The sequence below is a fragment of the Rhizoctonia solani genome, chromosome 5, assembly GCF_016906535.1.
Source record: "Rhizoctonia solani chromosome 5, complete sequence".
NCBI classification, from domain to species: domain Eukaryota; kingdom Fungi; phylum Basidiomycota; class Agaricomycetes; order Cantharellales; family Ceratobasidiaceae; genus Rhizoctonia; species Rhizoctonia solani.
In genome coordinates, this window is record NC_057374.1 from 1 (window position 1) to 17,325 (window position 17,325).

The 17,325-nt window shown below is 46.1% G+C and overlaps 6 protein-coding genes across 6 annotated transcripts; 3 read left to right on the forward strand and 3 right to left on the reverse strand.

Moving 5' to 3' along the window:
- Nucleotides 1-2,277: 2,277 nt before the first annotated feature.
- On the forward strand, nucleotides 2,278-3,758 carry RhiXN_08809 (Transposon Ty3-I Gag-Pol polyprotein; the record flags this gene model as incomplete). Its single annotated transcript, XM_043328625.1, has 2 exons — nucleotides 2,278-3,355; nucleotides 3,406-3,758. 2 exons carry the CDS (start codon nucleotides 2,278-2,280, stop codon nucleotides 3,756-3,758), a joined length of 1,431 nt encoding a protein of 476 aa, XP_043180071.1.
- A 464-nt stretch (nucleotides 3,759-4,222) lies between these two features.
- RhiXN_08810 (uncharacterized protein) lies at nucleotides 4,223-4,697 on the reverse strand (the record flags this gene model as incomplete). The annotated part of the gene is made up of 3 exons (XM_043328626.1): nucleotides 4,223-4,346; nucleotides 4,404-4,575; nucleotides 4,628-4,697. The coding sequence occupies 3 exons, from the start codon at nucleotides 4,695-4,697 to the stop codon at nucleotides 4,223-4,225; spliced, it is 366 nt and encodes a 121-aa protein (XP_043180072.1).
- Nucleotides 4,698-4,934: 237 nt separating this feature from the next.
- On the forward strand, nucleotides 4,935-5,505 carry RhiXN_08811 (uncharacterized protein; the record flags this gene model as incomplete). Its single annotated transcript, XM_043328627.1, has 3 exons — nucleotides 4,935-5,034; nucleotides 5,088-5,292; nucleotides 5,352-5,505. 3 exons carry the CDS (start codon nucleotides 4,935-4,937, stop codon nucleotides 5,503-5,505), a joined length of 459 nt encoding a protein of 152 aa, XP_043180073.1.
- A 1,505-nt stretch (nucleotides 5,506-7,010) lies between these two features.
- RhiXN_08812 (uncharacterized protein) lies at nucleotides 7,011-7,271 on the forward strand (the record flags this gene model as incomplete). Its single annotated transcript, XM_043328628.1, has 2 exons — nucleotides 7,011-7,036; nucleotides 7,091-7,271. 2 exons carry the CDS (start codon nucleotides 7,011-7,013, stop codon nucleotides 7,269-7,271), a joined length of 207 nt encoding a protein of 68 aa, XP_043180074.1.
- A 4,120-nt stretch (nucleotides 7,272-11,391) lies between these two features.
- RhiXN_08813 (lactonase, 7-bladed beta-propeller) lies at nucleotides 11,392-14,512 on the reverse strand (the record flags this gene model as incomplete). Its single annotated transcript, XM_043328629.1, has 5 exons — nucleotides 11,392-12,036; nucleotides 13,198-13,464; nucleotides 13,510-13,870; nucleotides 13,920-14,203; nucleotides 14,255-14,512. The coding sequence occupies 5 exons, from the start codon at nucleotides 14,510-14,512 to the stop codon at nucleotides 11,392-11,394; spliced, it is 1,815 nt and encodes a 604-aa protein (XP_043180075.1).
- A 588-nt stretch (nucleotides 14,513-15,100) lies between these two features.
- Nucleotides 15,101-17,325, reverse strand: RhiXN_08814 (uncharacterized protein; the record flags this gene model as incomplete). The annotated part of the gene is made up of 12 exons (XM_043328630.1): nucleotides 15,101-15,578; nucleotides 15,631-15,691; nucleotides 15,747-15,766; nucleotides 15,832-15,922; nucleotides 15,980-16,060; nucleotides 16,111-16,138; nucleotides 16,202-16,278; nucleotides 16,338-16,377; nucleotides 16,440-16,455; nucleotides 16,514-16,617; nucleotides 16,670-16,681; nucleotides 16,942-17,325. The coding sequence occupies 12 exons, from the start codon at nucleotides 17,323-17,325 to the stop codon at nucleotides 15,101-15,103; spliced, it is 1,392 nt and encodes a 463-aa protein (XP_043180076.1).

Genomic DNA, 17,325 nt, shown 5'->3' on the forward strand with positions numbered 1-17,325 from the left:
CTAACCTAACCTAACCTAACCTAACCTAACCTAACCTAACCTAACCTAACCTAACCTAACCTAACCTAACCTAACCTTACCTAACAACGTACTAAAGTGGAAAACACCTACCACTAAGGAACAAGTGATGGCGTTCCTAGGAGCAGTTGGCTACCTAGCGCCTAATTGCGAGGGCATAAGAATACCCATGGGGGTACTATCAAACCGATCAGCGGGAAACAAACACTGGAATTGGGACCATACAGCCCAACGTGCGTTCGAAGAAGTAAAAATGATAGTACAGAAACATAGGGACAATCACCGAGTCGCTATAGATTACAGTGAGGAGGCCCCTCCAATCAACTTAGTAACAGACGCAAGTTGCACCGGTGCAAGCGGTGTACTGTCGCAAGGAAAGGAACTAAGTAAGGCGCATGTAATCGCCTTTTGGTCGGGCAAATTCAATAGCACTCAGCAAAACTACGCAGTGCACGAATTAGAACTACTAGCAATCAAAGAGTCACTAGATCGGTTCAGGCATTTATTAGTAGGATGTAAATTCAATATATACACGGATCACCGGGCTCTCGAACACTTTCAGACACAGAAGAACTTAAGCCCGCGACAAGTCCGATGGTTACAAGTATTCAATGAATTCGATTATCGCATTATATACATCCCAGGAGAAACAAACGTATTAGCCGATACACTGTCCCGAATATACGAAAATGAAAGACCGGGAACAGTAAGAGCCACAAGCGAATACGTGCAAGATAAGGACAACGTACCTGACCTTGAGGCATTTAGCGCCGAAGTCACGGGACACGTGACCGGCCCGATCACCCGACCGCTACTGGTAGCCGAAGAGGCCATAGCCGCCCAAATGCCAATATTAGGCAACCAAGCGATCGAGACTCAGGGTCCGATGGAAATTAATGGGGTCGACCTACCTAATAAGGAAACAATAGAGGAACCTCGACAATCGTCGAGGAACCGTAAACCAGTAACAAAACTGGTTGTGTTGCATTCCCCGACACATAAGAGAGCCCCACCAAAATGGAAGGCTAACAAATTGAAAGAGGCCGAAGATACCTTGATAAAGAAAAAGATGCGCGCGGCTAAGAAAATAAACCCCGAGAAAGAATCTAAGAGCCACGGCACAAACAATGATAAGGATTCAATAACGAAAGACGAGAATGATCAGAAGCTGGAAATACAGGAAGAGAAAACCGCATACAAGCCCGAAGAACGAAAAAAGAGGCGTCTGAAATGGACCAAATGAAATTACCCGCACCTAACGTGTTTTATGACCCCACACCAAACACACTCAAAGAATTGAGAGGGCGGTACCAAGAAGATAGATTCTATAAGCTCATTATAGACAACCCGACACATTTCAAGAAATTTGAATTAATTAATGACCTTATATACATAAAAGAAAACAAAGGGAAAGCCCTGTGCATACCCGATATAGAGATAGAGGGAAAGAAACTACGCAAACAAGTAATCGAAGACGCGCACGTACAAATAGGGCACGGTGGAGCCAAAAGAACGAATTACGCGTTAAGAGGGAAAGCGTGGTGGAAAAATATGGTAATAGACGTACAGGACTACTGCGCGTCATGTCATATATGCGCAACAACAAAGCACCAGACGCAGACGAAAATGGGATTACTGACCCCGTTAGACCCAGCAAGAGAGCCGTGGGAATGCGTACAAATAGACTTCGTCGGACCGTTGCCCAAGTCAGAGAACTTAAACGGGAAATGGGACATGCTATGCGTAATCATAGACCAAGCAACGTCCATGGCACGATTAGTACCAACGAAACAAACGTATAAGGCCCGCGACATGGCAGAAGTAATATTTGACAATATTTATAAATTACACGGGATACCACGAGCCATAGTATCAGATCGGGACAAACTATTTGACTCCCAATTCTGGAGGGAATTATGTCGTCTCACAAGAACCGAACTAAGAATGAGCTCCGGATACCATCCGGAGACCGACGGCCTAACTGAACGAAGCCATAAAACTTCGTTCCAGATCATCAGGCAGGCAATAGAAGGAAAACAAAATGAATGGGTAAAACACATACCAAGCGTCGAGTACGCGATGAACTTGGCGAGGTCTGAAGCCACGGGATACAGCCCGTTCTTCCTGAACTACGGCCGATACCCCACTGGTTCACGTTGGGACACAGATAGCTTGTACCCAGGAGTACGGAAGTTCTTAGTCCGGCAAAGAGAAGCATTAGCAGCCGCACACGACGCCATAATAGACACACGTACACGAATGATAGCCCAGGCGAACAAACATCGACGCCCGGCGGATATAACTCAAGGAGACTTAGTATATCTATCAACGAAGAATCTAAGGCTCCCAAAAAAGATATCACAAAAGCTGGCAAGGAAATACATCGGACCAGTAAGAGTGACGAAAGAAATAGTAAAAGGAACAACATACGAGTTAGAACTACCGAATGATCTAAAAGATAGGGGCATACACCCCGTGTTCCACGCGTCGCTGCTGCGCATTCACGTACCGAATGATGATAACAGGTTCCCTGCAAGGGCGGGAAACCCAACAGTATCCTTAACGGATGCACCTAAAGAATGGGCAGTACGAGCAATACTGCAGCACGCAGGAAAAGGAAAAGAAACCCGATATGAAGTGCTGTGGGCAAACCAAAGCAGAACTTGGGAAGATTATCGCGACATCAAGCATTTAGTCGCGTTAGACGAATACCTCGAACTGCAAGGGGTCGATAGCGTCCTAAACTTACCATGGACAGCTGAATACGGAATAGAGGAACAGGAGTTTGGAAATGAGCTCAAGGAGAATGATATAAAAACAACTGAAAGCGAGGTACAAGTCAACAGCATCGCATTCAATAACATACTAGATGATATCATACACTGTCGCAATATGTCTCGTACCAATACCTCCGTCAAACGACAAAGCGTTTACTCGTTCACTGCCGGCGAGCTTGTCGATTGCGGCGTATATCGCGCCAACCTATTTCGTGTCAGCCATGGATCCCTGGATACTGCGGGCAGCGAACCGCCAAAGTACCAGGAGTTTAGATCAATGCTACACACAATTCGGGAACAGGGGAGTAACACAATTACACCATCAAACCCCGCAGTCGAGATGCTTACAACGTCGATGAACGAGCTAGCAATAGCGTTAGGGCAAGCGAAGCAAGTCGCTCAACAGAAAGGGGTGCCGGCGAATGAAACAACTCAGAGATACCCAGTCCGTCCCCGGCACCAAGGGCGACCAATACAACGCGCATATATACAAGCGCGCCCACCTATCAACGCTCCTAAGGGGCCAAAAGCCCACAGGAACCCCCTCATCGATAGAATCGGTAATGGCATTCGTCAAACTAAGTACACGGATGCTAATCAAAATCGACAGGGGCGCGCGTCAGCCCGTACGAAAGGCACAGGACGCGGGGAGGAGCTAGGAGGAGAGAATGGAGAGAAAAGTGGAGGAATGAGAAAGCAAAGGAACAAGGAAAGGAGAATAGAGACACGAAAGGAGACGGAGAGGAGAAACAGACCGATGCTTACAGAAAAAGCACTGAAGAAACTTCAGGTCCAAGTAGTGGACATGGTAATAACAAGGTAGATGGAGGGGTTACCGGCACCGTTCCCGACATTCCCGAAAGGGAGAACTATACTTGTCCCATATATGCCAACAAAACCAAAGAAGTCATCAACGACGAAGACTGGGACTGGGACCGATTTGCTAACTCAGAAGCCGATTGAACCGCCAATCGGGGAGGGCGAATGTAAGGAACACGTGACCCCGGGACACGGCCCCGAGGCCCCCGAACCTTACACACCATAAAGAGAAATCAAAATACATAATATATTTCATACCGCAGTAACAAACAAGCCCGCAGTAGCTGCGGACGTTAATGATAAGATATAATGAAATAAAGCCTTAGCACAAGTGCTAGGCCAAGAATCGGAATAAGACTGAATGATACCACACGCAGGTATATGCGACAGCAGAATACCCGTGTAGAAAACATATAAAAAGACCTATCGATAGTTAGCATGTAGACTCACGACTTTGTACTTTAATACTTTTAATTCGATTGACTTTGATAGCCAACTCGCTTGACTCTAAGCTCAGGTTTATTATTGTCTCACTCGTATTGATTCACGCAAGGTTGTTTATTACATTTGATTACTAACATTACAGTTACCGTACGAATTCTTCAACCTTACACAACAGTGCTCTGGATGGCGTTTTCGAGCCTCTGAGCACTCGCTTCCACCATACCCGTAAGCTCTTCGAGTTGCTTGCAGAGCCTGTCTTTGGTCTGACGTAGAAGCTCAGTCTCCCTTCTACAATTGCACAGGTAAGTCAATGAAAAAATTGTTGTATGAGTGCCATTGATTTACCTCTCCTCTTTGATGCGCCTCTCTAGGCTCTCCACCTCCTCAGAGTTGCTACCACAGACCTTGTGGAAGTATACTTGGATCACCTTGCGGTGATCAATATCTTTCCCACATCCACCGCATGGACGTGGTAGAATCTTGATGTTCTCATAGCACATGGCACAGATTACATGCCCTTCAACCCCTTAGTCATGCATCTAAAGTAAAAGATTGACAGTACAACTTACCACACTCCGTAAGGTACGTGTTGCGGGATCTATCTCCCGCAGGAGTATCATCGACCATTGTAACCGGCATTGTTCGGGTACATTTTTGACATTGCACCGCTTGCTCGTTGGGTGGAACGCTACTGCCAGGCATTGGGTAAATAAAGGGGAACGTGCAGTAAGTAGCTATGGTTGCTGGTAACACGCAGCAGCTTTGGTTTAGCTTGGTGGCAAAGTCACGTGACACGTGACCATTTAGTGCGTTCAATATATAAAAACGTGCTTGTTTACTGTTTCTTGCAATTTCCTTACTATCATCACTCAGACCATGACAAGCCAAAATCCAATCAACGTTGACTCCATGGTTGGACAATCCAAGTGTCCGATCTGTTACAAGATGAAGGATTCCATGTTTTCTTTCTTGTGCGGTAAGTCTTGATGCTACTACGCGTGTAAAGAAAACTTACTGGGCTATCACAAGGTCATATTGTGTGTGGAGACGTGTGTAAGGGGCTGTTGCCGACTGTTACGCAGCCGCTACGCTCAAGGATCCGTGACCCGGTGAAATGCCCGACTTGTACGAACGTACAGGGGAGAGCAACCCTGCGCCAGATTTTCTTTCTGGTGTCGCCGCACACGTCGCAAGCTCCTCTGAAAGAGGCGGAGAGGCAGTTGAAGGAGGTTTTGTGAGTTATAGCTCCCTATTTACTCTCATAACCCCATTTAATTAATTCGCGTGTTACAGAGAAGACAAGGCGGAGAGAAGCAGGGTGATAGAGGAGCTTGGCAAGGAAATCAAGCAGAACTCCAAAAGCCTTGCCGAGATCAACGCACACATTGATCAGCTGGCAAAGATGCGTGGCAAGCTCACCGGGGAACATAGGGAGACCACACCCTAAGGGCCTTGTTGGTAATAGTTTTCATTGTTGTATATGAATGATCTTTAAGTGCCTACAAATATTTACCAAGCTTATATTTACGCCTTGCACCGTGTATATGATCTATCAATTTTCTAACAAACTTAAATATGTCAATGGACAAATTTGTACCTGATATACCCGTGATTGCAGTACAAATATAATTGGCCCAAGATTCATCTCAAAGATTGCGTAATAAGTGTAATTATAGTCAAGTAGTGAATGGAATACAGCAAAGTGCGCAAAGGCAAACCTAAATGTACAAAACAGAGAAATGCTTGGATGGTTGAATATTGAGCATTTGCATTTACGCTTGCAAAAATGGCTGTTATTGGGTTCCAAGGGTAGCTGAAACAACTCCCGCTCAAAGCTAAGATAGTAGGTACATCCGCGAAATATAATCAGTGCAATCTACCAGCTTCCAGGTGGGTTTCTTGGTAAATAACTGTGGAGGACAGAACACAGGATGGTGGGGCCAAACAAGGCGCCAGTCTGCGCCTGGTTGATTAGGCAAGTATTCCAAGCGAATCCGGTCCTGAAACCAGATGCCGCTGGGGGACAACCTGTAATGGCTGTAATCCCTGATGTTGTGCACGGGGGTGACGGTGATATGAGCTGGGAGCCCGCAAAAGTCACAAGGGGTAAGTGGAAAGCATGAACTGTCGGCTTCACCGTGGCAGTTGCCATCAACACCGGGTTTTACATTTCACCCGTAGACACGCCCACATTGCAGACAAGTCTATTATCAAACAAACTAAGACCTGGAGATCTTGCACACGGAGCAGCGAATAGAGGAATATGTGCTTTCACTAAAGTCTAATACAGAAAGAGCGTTGGTAAGACAGAACATAAGGATTTTGGCCAAGGACAAGGAAGTTGTCTGCTGGAATATTGCGGACCTAAAGAACCATTTATTGGAGGTGAATAACCTGCACTTATGTCCGCAGATACACTTGCAAAGGATGGATACATGTGATTGCATGGAGGACTCTGCGGGTTCCCCTTTCTGCACCAGTCCCTTGCTTGCCTTCCAATGACTCATGCCTTTTACAAAGTCTGATAGCCACGTGACGTGATTACTAAGATGTTGAAGCAACCTATAAAAAATGCCACATTGCAAAGCTGCATCAGTCCCCAACAGCAAGTAAGATCTTTTTTCATGTCGACCCACCAGGCTAGCCAAGGCGTGAGCTCCGATCAATCCGGGCAGTCTTTTACTTGGTGTTTGGCTTGCCGCTGCATTGCAAGCAGCGGGAATATCTTTGCTCTGGAGTGCGGTGCGTTGCAAGTTTGGGTAAAGTCTCATAAATCTAAGTCTATCAATAGGTCATCTTGTGTGTGAAAAATGTATTGCTGACCCGGGGACCAGTGGGGGTAAGACAGACTTGAAGCAATGTGTACACTGCAAGGCTTCATGCAGCCCAGAACGCTCCTGGAGGGTCCATTTCAACGTGGCGCCCCCTGTGCTAAGGGGTTTGCTCCACAAGATGGATGAGGAACTTCAAGCTCTTTGGTAGGTCTCATTTGATAGGTACTACACTTGGTTTGATCTTAACACATTGAATAGCATGGCCAAGCAGGAGCTGCGGAAGGCACAGCAGAGGCTTCTGGTGGCTATTGACGAGAAGATGAAAGAGAACGCCATGGTCAGCAATCAGCTTTTGCTTCTTGAGCTCCATCTCAGCCTGTTGAGCAAACAATCTCAACACCCAAAGGGAGATTGTGTGGGCGTGTTTGGAACAATGTAATCTACGTATGTGTCATGAATACACAATATCAATTGCCCCTTTTGGTAGCAGCCTTTAGTGTTAGGTACAATCAATTCTGAGTCTTGGAAGCCTGCTTCATATGATAGCGTGTAAGCTCAAGTATTGTCTGAAATACAGATGACAACCCGCCAAGCATACGCGTGTACAACATTTTCTCTAAGTGTACACTGGCAATCAATTGCAATGCAACATTGCCTATGAGACCTTTAACCTGTTGATTGCCACTCATGTACTTGGCCAATCTCTCTCAAACCTTGCATGAAGTACTGTCACCTTGCACTCCACCTCTGTGCAAAGTTTCATGTCAGTTGAGCTCATGGTTCTGTCTCTGGATCTCAATAAGTGATTGCAACATTCTGATTGAAGAAATGCAATATCAAGAAACTTCTCTTCTACTGCCCTGCTACTTCTTTGCAGGTTAAGCCAGTCATCTGGGGCTGTTCCATGCCCCATTGTGAATGACTAATCAAACTCTCAGCCTGCCAGCTGCCACAGAGTTTGATGAAAGGTGGCTTGTTTCTGGTTGCAGGCTGTTGGATTTCAATGGACTGATGTGCCACAGTGGAAAGAACTTGGGATGAAGATTGCCAGGGTAGGGTTATTGGGCCCCAGGAAGACAGCTAGTACCATTATATTAGCATGGATGAGAGTGTGGAGCTCACACCAGGGGCATCTTGGGTTTGGTCAAAACCTGTACCATTTTGCACAAGACATAGCACCTGCCATTGTGACAATCAGACTACATGAGTAAGCTATTTGACTTCTCAAGACCCAGATTCACCAGCAGATATGTATTCTAGGTCATTAATCTTCTCCCAACCTGTCCTGGACACCAGGAAACATAGATGAGGTAGTATCTCATATGAAAAATGTCAGGTTTTGTGATATTTGAGATTTCCTGGTGTCCAGGACAGGTTGGGAGAAGATTAATGACCTAGAATACATATCTGCTGGTGAATCTGGGTCTTGAGAAGTCAAATAGCTTACTCATGTAGTCTGATTGTCACAATGGCAGGTGCTATGTCTTGTGCAAAATGGTACAGGTTTTGACCAAACCCAAGATGCCCCTGGTGTGAGCTCCACACTCTCATCCATGCTAATATAATGGTACTAGCTGTCTTCCTGGGGCCCAATAACCCTACCCTGGCAATCTTCATCCCAAGTTCTTTCCACTGTGGCACATCAGTCCATTGAAATCCAACAGCCTGCAACCAGAAACAAGCCACCTTTCATCAAACTCTGTGGCAGCTGGCAGGCTGAGAGTTTGATTAGTCATTCACAATGGGGCATGGAACAGCCCCAGATGACTGGCTTAACCTGCAAAGAAGTAGCAGGGCAGTAGAAGAGAAGTTTCTTGATATTGCATTTCTTCAATCAGAATGTTGCAATCACTTATTGAGATCCAGAGACAGAACCATGAGCTCAACTGACATGAAACTTTGCACAGAGGTGGAGTGCAAGGTGACAGTACTTCATGCAAGGTTTGAGAGAGATTGGCCAAGTACATGAGTGGCAATCAACAGGTTAAAGGTCTCATAGGCAATGTTGCATTGCAATTGATTGCCAGTGTATATACGAATAGAAGGTGTATTAATATCAACACATTTGGGTGGCTCTAATGTCCATGGCGTTAGTACCAGGCCTAGTCTCTACACAAGTTGCTTGTTTGGAAATCCCAGTATAAGAGCGTTGAGTGATATGTCTATGTACAAATGAAGCTTAGAGCTTATCATGATGAGTTCACCACAAAACAAAGTATACACAATCTTATAGTTACAGTTCCACGCCCCAACATATTTTCCAAGTTTGACATATGGCGTGTAAGTAAGTTGTATTACTGATTGATTTTACTTGTTGTTTACCGTGCGCGGATAACGGATTACAGAAATATGAGCACCATCAGAGAATCATTACTGCATGCTCTTTGCGTACAGAGTATATAGCTTGTGTGGCCAACGCAAATGCTGACTAATCAGGTTGCTCATGCTCTTGATGCGTACTTAGTACGCATGGCGTGTGGTGCTATGTGCGCACCAGTACAGATACCAACAAACCACAAGAGTTGCACTCTCTGTGCGTACTTTGTACGCATGGTGTGTGGTGCTATGTGCGTGCCAGTATAAATACTGACAAATCACAAGTCCTACACTCTCTGTGCGTACAAAGTATGCATAGTGTGTGGCACTATGTGCGTGATGGTGCAGATGCTGACAAATCACAAGTCCTACACTCTCTGTGCGTACAAAGTACGCATAGTGTGTGGCACTATGTGCGTGATGGTGCAGATGCTGACAAATCACAATTGCTGCACTCTCCGTGCGTACTTTGTACGCATGGTGTGCGGTGCTATGTGCGTGCCGGTATAAATACTGACAAATCACAAGTCCCACACTCTCTGTGCGTACAAAGTACGCATGGTGTGCGGTGCTATGTGTGCACCAGTACAGATACTGACAAATCACAATTGCTGCACTCTCCGTGCGTACTTTGTACGCATGGTGTGCGGTGCTATGTGCGTGCCGGTATAAATACTGACAAATCACAAGTCCCACACTCTCTGTGCATACTTTGTACGCATGGTGTGTGGTGCTATGTGCGTGCCAATATAAAATACTGACAAACCACAACTGTCGCGCTCTCTGTGCGTACTTTGCACGCATAGCACTATGTGCGTGGTGGTGCAGATGCTGACAAATCACAAGTGTTGCACTCTCTGTGCGTACTTTGTACGCATAGCGTGTGGCACTACGTGCGTGGTGGTGCAGATGCTGACAAATCACCACCGTTGCACTCTCTGTGCGTACTTGGTACGCATGGTGTGTGGTACTATGTGCGTGGTGGTGAAGATGCTGACAAATCACCACTGTTGCACTCTCTGTGCGTACTTTGTACGCGTGGTGTGCGGTGCTACATGCATGCCAGTATAAATACTGACAAATCACAAGTCCTACACTCTCTGTGCGTACTTTGTACGCATGATGTGTGGCACTACGTGTGTGGAGGTTCAGATGCTGACAAATCATCAGTGTTGCACTCTCTGTGCATACTTTGTACGCATGATAAGTATCACACTGTGCATACTCTCTTTTTTGATGTCAAGTGTTGTGCTTGCTGTGCATACAAAGCATGCACTACTGGTGTTAGCTTGGATGTTTTTGTTCAAATGCTGACTAGTGTTCAGAGGTGTGATCTCCATGCATACACTCAAGCCTAAGAGGTTTACCATGGGTAGCCTGGCTCAGTTTGGGACCCAGGTTGGGACCCAGCCTACCTAGCAACCTAGTTTCTCTGATTAACCTAACCTAGTTTCTCTGATTAACCTCTGCATGAGTAGAGCAGTGGATGGTCACGTGACTCACCCTAACACAGTTGTGTGTGGTATAGTTTTGTACTTGGTACGCAACTCTGCATGAGTAGTGCAGTGGATGGTCACGTGACTCACCCTAACACAATTGTGTGTGATATAGTTGCGTACCAAGTACGCATCTCTGCATGAGTAGTGTGGTGGGTGGTCACATGATTCACCCTGACATAACTGTGGGTGGTATAGTTGCGTACCAAGTACGCAACTCTGCACAAGTAGAGCGGTGGGTGGTCATGTGACTCACCCTAACATAACTGTGTGCAATATAGTTGCGTGCGCAACCCTGCATGAGTAGAGTGGTGGGTGGTCATGTGACTCACCCTAACACAATTGTGTGTGATATAGTTGCATACCAAGTACGCAACTCTGCATGAGTAGAGTGATGGGTGGTCATGTGACTCACCCTAACATGATTGTGGGTCATATAGCTGCGTACTTGGTACGCAACTGTGAGTACAAGGAGTAATCATTGATCATGTGACTCACCCTAACATTGACCATGGTGCTATACTTCTGCATGTTGTACGCAATTCTGTGTGGCATGGGTGGTCAGTTGTCACATGACTCACCCTAACTTAGGGGATGGTGGTATTGCTGTGTGTAAAGTACGCAACTTTTTGTAGGAGGGCTGATGCTTTCCCTATAATCCACCCTAACACCATATGTGGGTTGTGTCCACCTGGTTCCCACCCTGTGCCATCTCACAGTTCACCCTGCAGTGTAGCTTGGTTCAACCTACCACCAACCTACTACTTTGTAATAACCTTGGGTATCGCCCTTGTAAGGGTTGGGGAGTTCCATCTTGGGTTGCTTTACACTGGACCCTGAGTCAAAAGGGGTGAGGGAGCTGAGGCCCTGTTTAGGCGTGTTGCAAGGTTCCCTTTTGGGGGCTTGCCTGTCTTCCTCTTCTTCTGAGTCATACCCTGTGCCCCTTGAAGGGCGGAAAGGGGCCTTGAGCCCAGGCCTAACCGTTGCTGGAGAGTAGGCTTCTCCTCCTGTCTGAGTAGGAGGGGTGATAGGCCCAGTCAATGGGCCAGGCTGGGTTTGGGCTTTTCCTTGGTCCTTGTCACCAAGTAGGTCGGCGGTCTCCTTGCATATGGCCTTGAGTTTGTTGATCTGTTGGCCTTGTGCTCTGATTTGGTCCTGGAGGGACCCAACCATGGCGGTGAGGGTTGTGACAGCCTTGAGGAGAGCACCAAGGGACGGCTCCAGTTCCATTCCGGGCAGGTGTTGCGGAGGGGGTGATGGGCCGCAAGAGGGTGGTTGGGAGCAGGTTTCCACGGAACGTTGAGAGGAGCAACTGGGAGGACGGGAGTACGGGTGTGGGACGCCAGAGCGTGTGGATGGAATGTTTGAAAACGGCGTGGGGGAGTAGGGTGCCTGTAACAGGACTTATGAGCGGTTTTTCTGTACTGGACTGGCGCTAAACCCTTGCATCTAGTACCTAGCATTGGACTGTCCCTACAACAAATCAACAGACCTGGCGGTCGTGATATGAGCGGGTTTTCAGCAAGCAGGTATTTCAGCGGTCTAGGGTTGCTGAGTACTGAGTTCCGGCAAAACTTGGGGTATGCAGGCAATTAGAGCTTGTCAGCCTTATAGCAATTCAGTACTACGTGGGGGTGGGGAGCTTTTGATTATTATGCTCCACAAAGTGGCCCCAATCACGGTTATTTCCCTTGTGCTAGTACTGGGAGTCTTCTTGTTGTCAATCAAAGCCTACAGCAAGTCAATTTTACAATGTTGTGACCCAACTGTAAGGTTGGTCACATGCTAATGGGTTGGGCGCTTGGGGCCGTACTACTACAAACAAGGCTATACAACTACTATCTAAGGCTATACTAAGGTTATGTAAGGTAACCGTCTACTGACTAAACTACTGGCAAGGGGGCTTAGCCCTGGAGGTGTGGTAAGCGCAATAAAGGGTGAGCTACTGAACTACTAAGGGCTGGCTACTTAGCTGGCTGGGGACAATCCTCCTCAATGGTATGAGACAAGGTAAAATTGACTTGGGATCTCCAAGCAATTTTCCTGCTGTTTATATAGACAAGAGAGGAGGTATATACATGGTCTGTGCGTGAGATAAGGAAGCGTCTGTGTGGAAAGAGAAGCATACTGCGGGCTGCGCAGAAGCGTGGATTCCTCCTAAGCGCCCTTGGCACGGCATCTTGGCGTGGCATCTCAGCATGAATAAGCGCCAAGATCACGTGGTCAAAAAACATGAGATATTAAGTCCGTAAAAAATACTAATAATAGAAAATTCAGGCAATTCAAATGGTATATGTTAGGAGGTTATAACAGTTTCACTTGGGTTGGTTATGTTTAGCCAAGGTGACGCCCCAACCTTTGGCTGGGGCTAGCCTTTTCCTTTTCTGCTATTTATCCTACCAACACTAAATTAAGATGACTCCAACCTAACACTACTCAAATATTGAAGCACTTTTTCACAACTATCCAGTTGTTCACAGTTCAAAGAATCCAAAAACAGTCCTACAAATGAAATTGATTTAGAACCGCAAGTGGATGCCCAATATTTATCACGCCACCTGATTGTCTGCCTTGGCCTGTAGTTGGGTGCAGTTCATCTTGCGTTTCGGGGGGTTGTTCACGAGTGTTGGGCAAAGCCTTGGTGGCCCACCATTTTTGAGGCGGAAAATCAATAATGTCAACTGCCAAAGCGTTGCTGCACGCTATCAAACAATCGTGATCAGATTTGGCACGCCTTTTAATTTCTCGAAGAACGAGATAGAACTGCACGGCTGTCGCGGGGTGAGCTAATGAATAGCTGCCAACGTTGTAAACTTTGATCTGTGATATAGGTAAGCCTGGCTCAGCACATGCCGCTCCACTCACATTATCCCCTTGCCATGTTGCTACTACAACATTCAAAGTACTGGCGTTGTTCTGAGAGATACCAAAAACAAACTGTCGTACGTTTCTGAAAGCTTGTTGTTGATAAAGCCCAGAAACAATGCCCATCATAGCCTGATGGGCACCATCCGTATCACGTTTGTATTCGACGACGCAATTGACCAGCTGCAGTGTCTTGGAAAAGGCTTTCGAGCCTAACGCCGAGGCCGCTTCTCGCAGGGGAGGACTCGTGTCGTATGGCTCAAAGTTGGGGATATCGATATAAGTGACACCGTCTGCAATCATCGCGGGCACATTCACATTTTCCAACCTGGTTTTGGGGAGCCTTAATTTTTGCTTGGTACTATGTTGCTTCGAATTAGGCGAGGTAAGTAAAACTGAGGATTACTAACTTATACTTCATATAGGCTGTTCCATCGCTTTCACACACATGGGCTATCAGCCCATCAATAAAAAACCGCCCATCCATCTCGGTTGAGTTTTCATTTGTGTGTAATTTGGTAGTGTGGTAGCAGAGTTGAAAAATCGTACCCATTGCGGCACATAACTCCGGGTCGCTATCGTGAAGGGTATATTGTCGGAAGTTTTGCCCCGTTATAGATGATAGTAAATAAGTACATAATCTGTCCCGTAAGGTGCGGTATCCAGAAGCAATATAACAAAGTTCAGGCGACTCCTATAGCAAGCAGCGTTGAATAAGACGAGTATATGTCGGAGAGTTACTGACCTTGTTAGTGAGCCATCTTGGAAAACGCTTTGACTGCTCCAGCAGATCTCGAATCGGATCGAAGAAACTATCAGAGGGGAGTTGATCATGTACATGTAGATTAAGCTTCACAGCGCTAGCCCAGTCTCCAAAGTGGTTGTCTTTGCCAGCCAAGACCGTAGCAGAGGTTATGTGCGTGGTTATAGTACCGCGAGAGGAACCATCGTCTCTGGGACTTCTATTTGCGGAGTTCGACCGAGTTGTAGTTCTGGGTGCCATTGTGGTACGAGAGAAACCAGTTGACTATGCAGGTGGCGAGCAACAAACCGTAGGTAACAGAGTTATTGCGTCAACACCGCCACGATTTGTATCACGTGTACGAGCTTTTTTTTTTTTGATACACGAGCGGTTTGCCCAGTTCGCATGTAGCTCCTGTTCTCCGTAATAGAAGTGTATTTAAAAATGAAAAATAGGTTCTTCCCTAGCTGACATAGTGTATTCATGGTACCCTTAATTACTACAGTGAATAATCCTATCGCCTCATGTTCCACCACCATCTCCTCTGACTTTCTTGATTGCTCCGCACTTTCTTATCTATACCCGCCAATGAATCAACAGTGAGGTTGGCGTTGGGCGGTGCTCCCTCAATTTGATTATATCCTTGTGAACTTTTTGTCTCTTTGAGACGAAAACGCCATGTTGCTCGCGGAATATAGGCGCTTCTGAGAAGTTGATTTAACACAGAATAGTGTAATCGGACCGGACTCTTGGGTGTCCCAAAATTAATTATCCGCGGCGCAAATAAATTTGGGCTTCACAGAGAGTGTGTCAGGCAGCTTGTATCAATGACGGCGATTGTAATAAGAATCAAGCATACCGGTAAACCGTTTCCAGCCGCAAATTCCCAGCCTGCGAAGGCTTTGGGAGAGGTAACCATTCCAATAGCTTCCACATTAGTGATTTATCAAGCATGCTATACGTCTCAGGTGTGATGTCCTCGAGATCTAGATCATGATCGGCTGATTTATTTTGTTCTTCTCCAGGCTTTCGAAAATAACTTTCCCCAAGAGTTCGGCTTCGACAATAATTACCCATTGAAGTTGGATCAAAACGAACTCTTGTATGCTCTTTGCACTCGCGGACCATCCAACGAAGTGAAATGTCACTTAGCTGTGGTGCTTGTTCGGGGTCCTGGCCTTCCTTGATTGATTGCTTTCCCCCACCAACATCCGAATGACCACCTTTGAACCACACTTCGAGTACGTTCTGTGACTCGTTGGTACGCGCATGATCCCATACACTGGGAATGAAATTTCCTCGGTTTTCATCCAGTGCGAGTGCTTGTCTAACATCTGTTTAGAGCGATGCTTGTAGAGGATATAAGCAATATAGCACACCTGAAGACGCTCACACTGGGGTTATAGGACACGTGTGGCAGTTTCTTCCTCCTGAATGCCCCTACGATGGCCAGAGACTTAGATTCATCAATCTTGAGCTTTGAAAAGCAACGTACCAACGCTGCCCACAGTATCCCTGTACATGGGCATAGTGGGTCAAACGCTTGGTATGGTGGGCTTTCATACGTAGGAAACACCTACCATACACCGACGAAATGAACCTTGGCGTCACGACAAAATGTTCTCTTAAAATCTGCTGGATCAATATTCTCTGGACGAGATAGGTCTTGATCTCCGGGAAGTATTGATACGTGGTGACCACAGAAGATAGATTTTTTTTCATACATACCCTTTTTGCGTTCAGTGGTTGGCTTGGTTTGCTCTCTGTCAGCCGAAGCTCGGTAAATATTATAAGCGAATGCGATTTGTTCTATAATATGTCTTGGCGGGATTCAGGCTCGAGTTAAGTTTATGGCTCACCACGATTATTTTTAGGCAGGAGCCCCACCTTAGTGTACATTATCAGTTTGTTTCAGCTCCGACGCGAACTGAAGTTGGTACATTAGCTTACGGAGTGTATCATCCCAGCAAGGGCACGGGCCGTGTATGCTCCACGCGAATAGCCAAATATGACAATTTGATCCCCGGCTGATGAAGCGGGGGGGGGGGGTTAATGAAATCAAACCGATAAATAGGTGCAGACGAACCTTGATAGGTCTGCATCAAGAATTTATATCCATCCATTATCTAAGATACGAAGGGTATGTAAGCCTTGTACTACTATTAGCTATAGATGAAACGGTACTCACATGTTGATACAAATACCTAAATAGTTTAGGTCGGCAGTTAGACCACTGATACTCTTCTCCAAGCACTAACTTACCACGCGGTAGCCTCATCAACCTTGGCCGCAATATTGAGGCCTATTCTAGTGAGAGTACCGGAGCCAGCATATGTACCAGTGCCAGAGTATGTACCCACTCCAGTCTGGTAACGATTTACATTAGAAGTTGAACAATCCCCGGTATTTCAGCCTCACTTGGTAATATACCTAAGAGTTTGGGTCAGATTAGCAGCGTGTCTCTTTCTTCAACTTGCCTCTTGCTTTGAAGGATCATCTTTCTTCAGAATCTCCATCAGTTTGACTATATTTGTATTCTTTAAGAAATTAGAATCAGGTAAAATAGCTATATAGAAAGCTATCCTTACACGGCTGCTGAACTGCCTTGAAGTCCCGTCAAAGCATAGAACTAATGTGCGCTAATACTTGGATTAACTGGTAGTGACATTCAATTAATAGTTTCTACATACCGGTGCCAAGGCAATTGTCAACCGACGACTTTGAGTTGTCGGATTATAATATTCAACGACATCCAAGTAATCGTCCAAAATCAGCTTTGGGTGTTTAGTCTGCCCAAGTGCGTCTTCGACACTTGCTTCAAGAACCCAATTTTGGGTAGTTCTGTCCCTCAAGATCCTTATATCTCTAGCTGTTTTTTCGAATCCACTCCCACCCCATCGCAACGAACCATTATCCGCACCTACCACGGTAGACAGATTGAAGTACATGTCTGCGCGTGTGTCATTCCTAGACTGTGCATTCTTTTCGACGACTTTAACAAAAAGATGACCAGTAGTACTTTGGTCGTTACAAGGTGTCAATTCCAGATCGAAGTCTTTCTTTGGACGAGACAT